Genomic DNA, 12,801 nt, shown 5'->3' with positions numbered 1-12,801 from the left:
GATCAACTGCTGCTAGAAAAAGCTAATAATGTTAGATATAACGTAAATAAATTAAGGTACATATCGTCAAATAAGACAGGTAAGCAGTTATCCTCTCTGGTTAAGAAGATGTTAAAAAGAGAAACTATCACACTAAAAGATCAAGTGAATAAATATGTGGTTAGAGACAACAAAATTATTAACCAAGAATTTGTTTCCTTTTATGAAAAATTATATTCTACTGAAATTGAAGGTCAAACAGATGAACAAAAGAATTTCTTAAGATCAGTTGATATTAAAAAGCTATCAGAGCAACATAAAGCTACACTGGCTAAAGACATTTCCTTGGAGGAAATAAAAAAAGCAATTGATAGCTTCCCAAAAGGGAAAGCTCCAGGTATGGATGGGCTACCAACCAAGTTTTACTCAACATTCTGGCCTCAAATAAATCTTCTCTTTTTTGAAGTTATAGAACAAGCAACTACAAATGAAATCCTGCCACCTTCAATGTATAAGACTATTATAAATGTAATTCCTAAACCAGGTAAAGAGTGCAATAAACCCTCTGATTTCAGACCAATAAGTCTAATAAATTGCGATAATAAAATAATTACAAAAGTTATAAATAACAGATTAATCGAAATACTTCCATCAATCATTCATTTTAATCAAACAGGGTTTATTAAAGATAAGCAGTTAAAAACCAACGTTAGAACTTGTATATCTCTAACGCAGTTTGCTAAAAAAGAAAAACTAGAGGTGACCCTGATGGCAGTTGACGCTGAAAAAGCATTTGACCGTTTAGAATGGAGTTACCTGTATGAAGTTTTAGCCACATATAACTTCCCAAATGAAATTATAAAAATGATTAAAACTGTTTACAAATCTCCTGTGGCATATGTTTATTCAAATGGTACTCTATCAAAGGCAATTAAAATAACTAGGGGCACAAGGCAGGGATGCCCACTATCCCTATCACTCTTTGCCTTGGCCAGTGGCGTAACAAGTCAATGGTGGGCCCAAGTGCGAGAGCGCTAAGCGGGCCCCATACCGACGAAATTTGGCCCAGGATGAATTAGCTCTGATACATGCAATACACATTAAGGGTGATTTCAATTGTTTATGCAAAGGGCCTGAGGCACCGAAGTAGTTTAGTAGTTACAGATTACAATTTCAAATAAAAAACACACGACTACATATCCATTACATGTAAAAACATTAAAAAATAATTTTTTTAACAGCCTGCAGGCCAGGATAATCTAATATTACTGCATTAACATCAACTCGCATGGAATTATGGGAACACTCAATGCGCTTCTTCAACCCTCTGCTGAAACTGCAAGCGTAGATTGCTTGCTTATAAACTCGCACTGCGCAGAAACAAAACTTAATGTAGCCTAACTTATTTAACCGTCCAGAAAACAAATAAAATCATTCATATGCATACAACCCCCAATATGCGTGAATTAGGCCATTAGAAGAAGGCCATCTTACGAGCCTTTCGTTGTGCAAAATCGTCAACAGTGTTCCCAATATTTAATGCTCTGGCTCTCGTATTTTCAATGGACAGGATAGCTAACCCACGGAGCCTCTCCTGCCCCATGCTGCTTATTAGGCATAGGTCTTAATAATTTTGAGTTTGGAAAAAGATCGCTTAGCTGTTGCCACAGTCACAGGCAATGTCAGAAACAACATGAGTAGGCCTACACACTTACACTGTCATAATCTACCACCAGCATTTTGGCAAGTTGAAAAATAGATGACTTCTGTGAAATCTCTGCTTTAAAGCAAGACCTGAATGAGAGGAGTTGTGTTGGGAATGTTGGTGCAATGTCCCTGCTATAATGGTCTGACAAACGTCTTGCCTTTTCAAGCAGTTCATCATCACCTGCGAGTTGAAGGGTCATAGGACGTAAAGACTCAAACACATGACAAGTTTCCCGCATACTTGCAAATCTTTGGGAGAGCTGACTGATTATGATGTCCAGAGTTGCATTAAATACCTGCACTTTGAAGTATCTCTCTGCATCGGTTAAGCGCTCATCTTCCGATAGATCGTCAAAGTGACGCTTCACTCTCCGTGCTCTAAAATTCTAAAGTTCAAAAAAAAAAAAAAAAAAAAGGAGGCAGGGCGGGGGTAGCGACGGGCCCCGGGAGGTCACGGGCCCTGGTGCGACTGCACTTGCTGCACCTACTATAGTTACGCCACTGGCCTTGGCTATAGAGCCAATGGCTCAAAAAATTCGCCAATCAGACAAGATAAGTGGTATTAATGTAGGCAGAGATTGTTATAAACTTAGTTTGTATGCAGACGATCTGATGTTGTATTTGACTAACGCAGAAAAATCTATCCCACATCTAATGAGAATTATTGAGCAGTACTCAAAAATATCTGGTTACAAAATGAACACAGAAAAGACAGAACTTCTATCAACAACAGGACTTTTACCCAAAAATCATAACTTATTAAAATGCAACTTTAAATGGCAGAAGGAAAGGATTAAATACCTAGGGTGTTATATCAGTTTAGATAAAGCAAAATTATATAAAGATAATTATTTACCATTAATCAAGGAACTTAAGGCAAGTCTAGATAAATGGGCAGACTTGCCTATTAACTTAATTGGCAGAATTAATATGCTTAAAATGATATGGCTTCCTAAATTCCTGTTCATCTTCCAGACAATACCAGTGATCCCCCCTAAGGCTTTTTTTAAAACCATAAATAAGTTATTTAGCTCTTTCATCTGGTCAAATAAGGCTCATCGATTAAGTAGGAAATTACTTCAGAATAAAAGAAAAGAAGGGGGGCTAGATTTTCCAAATCTTGAGTTATACTATTATTCTGCTCAGTCTTTTTATATTAACAAAATCATTAACAGATCAGAAGGAGATATGTGGGTAAACATAGAGGACCATCAGCTTGGGGAAAAAAACATGTTTTTAGCCTTATTTACAAAGCAGAAAATTAAAAATTTCAGTTTTGTCACAAATAGCACACTAAGAACATGGGAGAGATTAAAACATGTTTTAGATGTGCAATCTAGATATTGCATTAAAGATCAGCCATTTCTTTCTACAACATTAATGATGAAAACAAGGACATTTCTAAGTGACTGTATGAGCATGCATGAGTGTGGGTTAAGATCCTGTGGAGTAAAGGAGTACTGTTACTAGTACGATTTGTATTTTGATGCTGATATGAAGTTACACAGTATATGCTGGTATATGTATTACTTCTTGATGAAAATAATAAAAAATAATTATAAAAAAATAAAATAAAATAAAATAAAATAATGGCCTACAGCTTTTCGTGGGTGATTTCAAAACTTGGGAAGTGTTTGCCAAGAATCACAAAAACAGACATTACAATATCTCAATTTAATTTAAGGAATTGGATAGTGTGTGTATGTACAGTATGTGTGTGTGTGTCTGTGTGTGTTTCTGTGTATGTTTGTGTGTGTGTGTGTGTGTGAGAAAGAGAGAGTGTGTTTGTGTGAGAAAGAGAGAGAGTGTGTGTGTGTTTATCAATCTGTATTCAGGTCAAAAGTAGAGCACATCGTGCTGGCAGAACATCTGGCTATGCTTGTTTATTTCTGCATGACTTTAAATCTTTGGTGTAAATCAATCTGTATGAATCCAATAACTGACAAGGTCACACAAACAATCTGAATAAGACAGAACATTAGGGATGAAGATGGGGTATTGACACCAAAAAACATTACGTGAAGAGAAAACGAGACACAAGTTTCTCAAGGCCTGAAAATATTTAGCAGCCTATTTAAACACATACAGTATGTGCATGTGTGTGTTTGTGTGTGTCTTCATCGGACCTGGGAAAATATTGGACCTTGACAACAAAGGATATAAAATGGGGCGAAAATGAAGTACAGACCTCTCAGCTTGAGGAAATATTCCGCTATTAGGTTTACTTTCTGTGTGGTCACCATTGAGACTGCAGGGTCTTAGGAGGGCTTTCAGTGTGTGTCACAATAGAGAGAGACACTACAGACTTTAATGTGTGAGTATGTGTCACAATAGAGAGAGACACTACAGACTTTAATGTGTGAGTATGTGTCACAATAGAGAGAGACACTACAGACTTTAAGTTTGTGTGTGTGAGTGTGTGTCACAATAGAGAGAGACACTACAGACTTTAAGTTTGTGTGTGTGTGTGTGTGTCACAGTAGAGAAAGACTACAGGGTTTTAGTTTGGTGTGAGTCTGGTGTGATCATCTGGCAGATCTGGGCCATTCATCTGTTTCCAGTTTACAGCCTCATGGCCCCAACCAGTGCCCCCAACACACACTCTCACACACACATACACATGCACACACACACACACACACACACACACACACACACATAGACATACACTACCGTTCAAAAGTTTGGGGTCACCTTGAAATTTCCATTCCACTCCACAAAAGGGTTCTTCAATGTTTTTTCAGTTAGCCTTTTGAAATGATATCAGATTAATAAACAGAATGTGCCTTTGGAATGAATGGTTGCTGATAATGGGCAATCTAGATATTGCATTAAAGATCAGCCATTTCTTTCTACAACATTAATGATGAAAACAAGGACATTTCTAAGTGACTCCAAACTTTTGAACGGTAGGGTACACACACACACACACCACCATCACCTCTCTGAAAGCAACCAATGTAACACTATCCTATGAGAGGCATGATAATCTCACACCACAGCTGGGAGCACAGGGGGTTAGGGCTGGTTAGAGGTGTGTGTATCAGGAAAGAACAGCTTCCTCCAAACATGAATGCTCAACTTTTCAGCATCCTTATGAATGATAGTGTTTATACTGATGCTAAATAAGAAACTAAGATAATGGACTTCAATTTAATAGGGCTTGTATATATCCCCTAGCCTGGGTACCATTCCGAACTTAGTTCCGCCCACAACATTTGAGGTCGGGAAGTTCGGTCTGGCATTGCTTCAATGTGGTGGATGTATGCTCACCCTATATCGGGCGGACCAATCAAATCAGGCTTTACGATGATGGACAGGTGAGCAACATCGCCTGGTCTATCACGTCATCTGAGCACGCTTAGATTAGGCTTATGTGGCTAGAAGGATACATGGCTTTTAAGACCCCATATGGAAAATTCATATTATTTAATAAGGTTGTATCACTGAAAACGATTATTTCTGAAAACTTTGGCCAAAGTTGAGATGTGGGAAAACTCGTGGTTTCACTTTCATCAAGGGAAAACAGCGCTGTTGCATTGCAACGTGTTCCCTCGTTCGTTTGAAATCTCTGATTGACCACCTGTTCGAGGGATTTGCGACAGCCTTTCCCAGCTGTTTAACATGTTTGTAGCATATCACTGTTCAACAGAATTATTTTTAAAAACGGAGGGGATATAGTAGAAGGATGGTTCGTGTGTTTTCTTCCTACACCTCACGGTAAGCTATTTTGTTGCTCTGATTGGTTAGGTCTATCCAATTGAGTGCAGAGGCATTCCCCCTCTGTATCGGTTGAAACACGCCCCATAATTACGTCCCAATGGAGCAGTATCAGACTCATATTCTGACTAGAAGTGAGTATGACTACGTCAGGCTATATATCCCCCGACTCTCTGTTGAGTATTGTTTATTAGATGCGTCACAGCAAATAAAATGAAAAACAGAGAGGATGCATAAATAAACAACACAGCTCTCTGGTTTAATTGGCTTTGCTTATGGAAACACGGGAAGCCTGCAAAACATCTCATTCCACTGACTCTATTTGTTGCCTGAAAAAGAGATAGGGCAAGGCTGAATTACATCCCGATAGCTCTCGAACACCGTGAAACTCATTCATAACTCAGTCGACATGAGTCGGTACGAGCACGAGAAAAAACACAAGAAAAAACATCAAACAGGTTTATTTTGGCCATTATTTAATTTTATTAGGAAATAATGAAGCATACCTCCATTTTTTATATACAGTACAAGAGTATAAAATATCAAACAACCAATAAGTTAAAAATTCAAAGCACCATTTTGCAATGCTTTCCACAAATCTTGAGCATGAAAAAAGGACGCTATCGATTGTAAATACAAAACTGCTATGGGATTAGGTATGCCTCCCCAGGCCGCCCCGAAACAGTGGCACAGATAGCACAATAATGAAACGTCTGTAAAAGTTAATTGCTCCGACTGTTTGCTTGCTTTTTGTTTGTTTGTTTGTTCTGGATGAACACGAGTGTGCTTGGCACCCGAGAAAGAGCAAGTCGAGACAGTTCCGAAAAAACTGATAGTGTTGCTCTGTGCCAGTCCAGACACAAACAACGTCTTTATCTCTTCCTCTTTTTCTCATCACTTCTTCCCTTCCACTGTCGCATAAAAGTGTGTGTGTGTGTGTGTGTCTGTGTGTGTGTGTGTGTGTGTGTGTGTGTGTGTGGAGGAAGAGTCTGATAGTAGGCATTTTTGTGGGTGGTTGCTGTCAGCTAGGATGGAGACCTTATTTGTTGTTGTTGTTGTTGAGGGGTACTGATTTCCTCACCCTCGACTCAGTCATTGATATAAAAGTATTACTTTTAGGCCACACATCTGCTATACAGAATCACAGTGAATGGCTGACACCTGACGAGAAAGCCTGGCCATTGCAGGTGACAAGATGATGACCCCTGTCAGAAATCACAAGCAACACCTCTACTAGTTAAACAGCATTCAAACAGAATCACACAAGTGCCAATGCAATACCAGAGAGCAGAATATGAAAGAACCAGACGGACTTGGATAAATCATCTGGGCCTTCTCAGACAACATAATCTCATTACAAATTCATTGCATATCGATACTATACCCTCACGTATAAATTATCATCTTTGGCTATATGGATATGTACAGGCTGGGGCCCAGGGTGCAGCGAGTGTTCACAGGGTGACCAGCAGAGTCAGGAGGGCCGAGCGAGCTGAGCTGAAAGTTCTCTTCACAACGGTCACCTCTTCAGCCGCCTCGGACAAACGGCAGCTGGATACAAACAAACAGGCAAGATAGGAATTAGTAAATTCAGTAGAAAATTTACCAACTATACTTATTAACTATTATTACACAGCTCTTCATAATGCTGAAGAATGCTCCATTCACTTGAACGTTCAGTGGTCTGCTAATTCTCAATAATAGACCGTTGCTAAGTATAACAGACCGCTGTCAAGAAAAATGGGTTTTGTGCTTCTATTTCATGTGTTTCATATCACTACGCAAGGACTGGAACTTCATTCAAAAGTGAAAGCGGACAGTTGATCAGCTGTGTTCTAAAGAATGTTTGATTCAAGTTCAGCGTGTGCTGTTGCAAACTATTTGTTTCTCAGCAAAAGCCATGATGAAACGGTAACAAATAGGCTATAGCCTAGGCTATGTAGGCTAAAGAGTCATATCGTAGGGAGTTTATTGTTTCGGTTTGGCAAGTAGCCGTGTAATAAGCGGGATAATGTATAGAACGTCGGTCATTATTGGGAAAATAAGTCCCTTCAGGGCGGAACAAGACCCCTCCGCTGCGCGTCGGGGTCCGGTTCGCCCTGTCAGGACTTATTTTCCCAATAATGACCGACGTTCTATACATTATCCCTTACCTACTAGTCTTTAACATTGTTGCCCATCTATCACCAACAATTTAATTAAATTTCAATTGGCTTGCATTGCATTGTGTTGGATTTTACTATAGTTTCAAGGAATCTCCTCTCTCTCTCTTTCTCCACCACACACACACACACACACACACACACACACACACTGCTAACCTTCCTGGCACAGCCAGTCCCTTCATAGCCGTATCTGCAGGCGCAGTAATTGGGCCGGACACAGCGGCTCCCGTACAGGCACTTCTGTTCGCAGATGGCTGAAGAGTGAGACATGACAGGACGTTAAATTAACCGCAGCAGCAGCAGCACTTCCTTCAGCACACAGCAGCCTTTTAAAACATCCTTCGAGTCCACGTACTGCAACAGTTACTCTGGCCTGGTGGCTATGATAGGTGAATGCACTGTGACTACGCACGTCTGTGTTTGATTCCTGGATATGTTGGATTAATTTTCAATGACAAAGTATTACACATCATTAGCCACTTTTATTTCATATTGCTCAGTTTGAGTCATAGGCTATAGCTTATGTCATAGTATGAGGATTTTGATGCTGTGCTTTTATTTCAGGTTTTTAAATATTTAGATGCAATATAATAGAATATATATCCAGAATTCATAATCTAAATGAATCATAAAATCCCACCACTAATAACGCCGTATTCACAGTACTAAATCTGTCAAGCATGGCAAATGTTTCATGCAGTTTCATGCTGATGTGGGCAGCATAGACAAGTAATTGGTCTTAAGAAGTTCTTTACTCCCCACTGTAGATAATAAAAGCACACCACAATAGACTGCTAAACCTGTAATGAGAAATTACTGGCTGAAGCTCAGGTGTGGCCTTCTTGATGGAAATAAATCTTTTTATGTATGCACAGGTGTAGTGATACAATCAGAGCCATTATGACTTTAATATGGCCAAGGCAATGGCAGGCAGCACGTGGGTATTAATGAGAGAGGTGATAGAGGAGGGCTATGAATCATCTTTACTGAGGGCAGCCTGGCTTCACAGAGCTGGACTCCCTCTGTGTAAACTCTCTGGTGATATATAGACACAAGGCCAGAGTCTGTCAGCCAGAGTGACGAAGGAGAGGGAAAGAGAGGCGGAGAGAGAGAGAGAGAGACAGAGAGACTTTCAAAACTCTTTATTTGAAACCTCATTTGAGAACCACTGGAGAGAGAGAGGGAGAGAGAGAGAGAGAGAGAGAGAGAGAGAGAGAGAGAGAGAGAGAGAGAGAGAGAGAGAGAGAGAGAGAGAGAGTTCACAGAGAAAATACTTCAAAAACATTTTTTGGGAATGGATATTGCAGGGAATGTGAGACAAGTCTCTGTCAAAAGATATTAGCCACATTTTGAACGGAGATACACACAGACACACTCACAGAACACACTCACACACTCAGGGATAACAAATAGACAGAGTGAAATACTTCACTGCAATACTTCAGTGAAAAATACAGAGAAATATGTGTCAGATCCACTTGTTTCAATGCAGGCAGGTTATTTTGGGTCAGGATGAATTGGAGCTAGCGCACTCATAGCTATACTGTAGCAATAACAGCTATATCAGACACAGTTATAAATCAAGTGAAGGGATGAGAAAAGGAGAACAGACACTGGCAAAAGAACGACTACTGATGTGTGTGCGTGTGTGAGTGTGTGAGTGTGTGTATGTGGCCCTCAGTGTGTGTTTGACAGACAGCGATAGAGGTGTGTGAGAGTGTGTTTATACTGTATCTCCTCAGACCTGCAGCAGTGTAAGGGCCTTCTGACAGTGAGAGTAGCCCTAGGCGGCACGAGGCAGAGCGAGCTAGCCACTTACGGACTTGGCACAGCGTGCCCTGCCAACCGGTACTGCACAGACAGGTATTGGGCCCGACACACTCTCCACCGTTCAGACACTTCTGCAGGCACTTGGCTATAGGAACAGACAGCAAAACACACACTTCTGTCACAAACACTCATGGCAAATCTTTCACAAATGCACACCACACGTATTAAACTCGTACGAATGCACGTATATGTGTTAGTGTGTTTGAGAGACAGTGAGAGTTGTGTGTGTGCGTGTGTGTGTGCGTGTGTGTGTGTGTGTATGTGTGTGTGCGTGTGCGCGTGTATGTATGTGTGTGTGTGCGTGTGTATGGTAATGTGTTTGAGAGACAGCGTGAGAGGTGTGTGGGTGTTGTTTTCTGGACTGAGCAGTCACTGAGATAAATGTCCTCCATATGTGTGCCGCAACGCTCTTGGCGCGCCGGCATCTGCTCTGGGGTGGTGTGTGTGTGTGTGTGTGTGTGTGTTGAAGGGGGGGGTTCAGGAATGTCATGCCCGTGCCATGCTTTCAAGGGTGCACTGGGGTAGGGAGGTAGAGAGAGAGAGAGAGAGAGAGGGAGAGAGAGTGTGTGTGTCATGTCAGCATGGTGTGTTTTCCGCGTCGCCACTCACGTTTATCGCAGCGCCTCCCTCGCCAGCCAGAGGGGCAGTCACACACATCTGGGCCGACACACCTCCCGCCATTCATGCAGCCTGGCTCACACACACCTGTGGATGAGACCCAGCACCAAGCCATCAGAACGCCGCCAGAGCTGGACAGAGTCCGCCGGTACCACACAGACATTTTTGCTTTTACATGTAGAGCATATAATGAATGCATTGCTTCTTTCATATCTACAGGGCACCCACTGTAAGTCAGATGTAAAATTTCACACACTCGACAACGCACCTCTGTCAAAGATTCTCCAGTCTTCGGAGTTTTATTTTTATCAACTTTAACAGCTCCTCAACGGCTAAATAAGATATATCCTGGGGTGTGTGTGTGTGTATGTGTGTGCGTGCGGGTGCGTTTGTGTGTGCATGTGTGCGTGTGTGTGTATATGTGTGTGTGTGATGCAGACCTTTAGCATATTGCTATAAAACTTTCAGCAGCGTAGGGGGACCCTCCCTGACAGTGCCTATTAAAGCCACCGACATGTGACACGGTGCCGCGTTAGGTAATCCCCCTCCTCATTTCATCGGCATCTCCCCTCACTTCCTGTGTGTGCGACTGCCATATGCATTGCATCCCCCTCAACCCCCTATCCCCACACACCATCAGACGAGGAGCGGCCAGGGATCTCAGTGATGGGCCTCTCCTACGCTACATCCATCACCACACACACACACACACACACACACACACACACACACACACACACACACACACACACCACTCAACATAAAGTGCCCATATGTCTTCATTTCCTCTTCCATATGCTCTGTTGTGTGGGGAATGCGTACATGCACGCACACACACACACACACACACACACACACACAAACACACACACGCAAACAGAGAAGGATTCCAGGGAAGGATGGAGAGGAGGAGGATGTGATACTCACTTCTCTCACAGCGGTTTCCAGTGTATCCCTCCAGACAGGTGCAGCTTACACACACACACACACACACACACACACACACACACACACACACACACACACACACACACAGAGCATAAGGATGGATAAGCAATTGATGTGATACTCACTTCTCTCACAGCGGTTTCCAGTGTACCCCTCCAGACAAGTGCAGACATTGTTGCGAATGCAGCGGCCACCATTCTTACAGGGAGGGTTGCAGACAGCTATGGCAAGGCAAAACAAAACAAAACAAAAAATAGACATGAAAAACAGAGGAAACAAGAATCACACATCACATTAATCATTGCAAAATAATAGGCCCATGCAAAGTAAGAACATACTATCAACATGTTACTTAACACAACTTGATACAAAGCCTCAGACTACCTATATCACCTTACAGTATGTTGCTATAGTATTACACTGTATTTGTCAGTTGTTTAAGCCTGAAGAACACAGCACCTACGGCAGCCCAGACAGATGCGGAGCCAAAGGGGGCAAAGAGGGGGATGAAAGGGAAAGTGAGATGTTGGCTGATGGCTAGACAGCATCACTTTCCCTTTTGAACTGCGGGACACACTCTACGAGCCAGGTGAATACGAGAGAAAGGGAGACAGAAAGAAAGAGGGAGAGAGAGAGAGAGTGAGTTAGAGGGAGGGAGACAGAGAGGGAGAGAGGGAGAGAGAGAGAGAGAAGGAGAAAGACAGACAGAAAGAGGGAGAAAGAGAATGAGGTAGAGGGATGGAGACATAGCGGGAGAGGGAGAGAGAGACAGAGGGAGGGAAAGAGAGAAAGAGAGAGAGAGAGAGAGAGAGAGAGATGTGATTGGACAGTTTGGAGCACTGCCAGGCATCTGATGTATCTCCGCCTTGATCAAACGCTGCTCTAGTGAGCCTGCCGTCAATCCACATGATTTCTCTCTCCACACTATAATGGGTCCATTAAACATAAGAGGCCCCCATCCAATCTCAGGTGTTCCAGCAGATACAGCGTATACAGATATGCTGGTTGCAAGGGCAATGGCTGAGTGGAGGGTGTCAAAAGTGCCTGTGGTCCTAGCCAGCCATAGTGCTATGGTAACATTGGTGTCCCATACCACATACAAGTTCAAGTCCAGTCTGAGGTCATTTCCTGAGGTCGTTTCCTGAGGCCGTTTCCTGAGCCCAGCCTCACAAAAATCTCTCTCCCACTCACTTTCAATCTGATCTTTTATTCTCTCAAGCCCAAAATATAACTTTATATTGTGCATGTGGATGAACTGTGACAGTCACATCCATCCAATGTCAGGTGTGCAAGTGCTGCAGTGTTTCTTAACTGGTCGCGGAACCATTCTGGGTGGGTCACGGAGCTTGTGGTAAAAAAAAAAAACATGCCCATTTAAAATGCTACCTTATCAGATTGCTCACTGTATCAGTTGGCTAAAATATATGGGTCGCGACTTTATGGGAAATGTAGGGTCCCAAGGCCAGACCAGTTAAGAACAATAGTGCTAGTGGAAATATACAAATATGCTGACTGCAAGGGTAATGACTGCAGCAGTGGTGTCGAAAGTGCATTTGGCTGACAGTGACACAGGATTACTAAACTCCCACTTTTGTCTCCAGTTCCACTTCACTATCCTGTCAATAAAGACTCGTAAATCCCAAGGCTAGAAAATATAACTTGAGAAAGCGAATATGTAGTGATGTAGTGATGTGGACATGGTTACCGTTCTGGCACTGGGAGCCATAGAAGCCGTGGGGGCAGCTGCAGGTGTTGGGGCGGAGGCAGGTACCCCCGTTTAGACACACCGGGTCACACAAGGCTGGGAGAAACAAACAAACACACAAACAAACAC

At 42.3% G+C, this 12,801-nt stretch overlaps 1 protein-coding gene across 1 annotated transcript in view; it reads right to left on the bottom strand.

Annotated features, from left to right (window-relative positions):
* Positions 1-5,913: 5,913 nt before the first annotated feature.
* LOC143141805 (von Willebrand factor D and EGF domain-containing protein) overlaps positions 5,914-12,801 on the bottom strand; it is an 83,231-nt gene continuing 76,343 nt past the window's right edge. The window contains exons 28-33 of the mRNA XM_076302512.1: positions 12,673-12,768; positions 11,093-11,188; positions 10,011-10,106; positions 9,391-9,486; positions 7,728-7,825; positions 5,914-6,957 (exon numbers count right to left, since the gene is read on the bottom strand). Of these exons, the coding sequence (XP_076158627.1) occupies positions 6,934-6,957; positions 7,728-7,825; positions 9,391-9,486; positions 10,011-10,106; positions 11,093-11,188; positions 12,673-12,768 (506 nt within the window). The 3' untranslated portion in view covers positions 5,914-6,933. The remainder of the gene's footprint in view (positions 6,958-7,727; positions 7,826-9,390; positions 9,487-10,010; positions 10,107-11,092; positions 11,189-12,672; positions 12,769-12,801) is intronic.

The sequence above is a fragment of the Alosa pseudoharengus genome, unplaced genomic scaffold, assembly GCF_046254945.1.
Source record: "Alosa pseudoharengus isolate Yale_2024_CS ecotype anadromous, Long Island Sound unplaced genomic scaffold, YU_APseudo_1.1 YU_APseudo_1.1_scf_24, whole genome shotgun sequence".
Lineage (NCBI taxonomy): Eukaryota > Metazoa > Chordata > Actinopteri > Clupeiformes > Clupeidae > Alosa > Alosa pseudoharengus.
The sequence above is the reverse complement of the archived record's forward strand: the minus strand, read 5'-3'. Positions and strand labels throughout refer to the sequence as shown.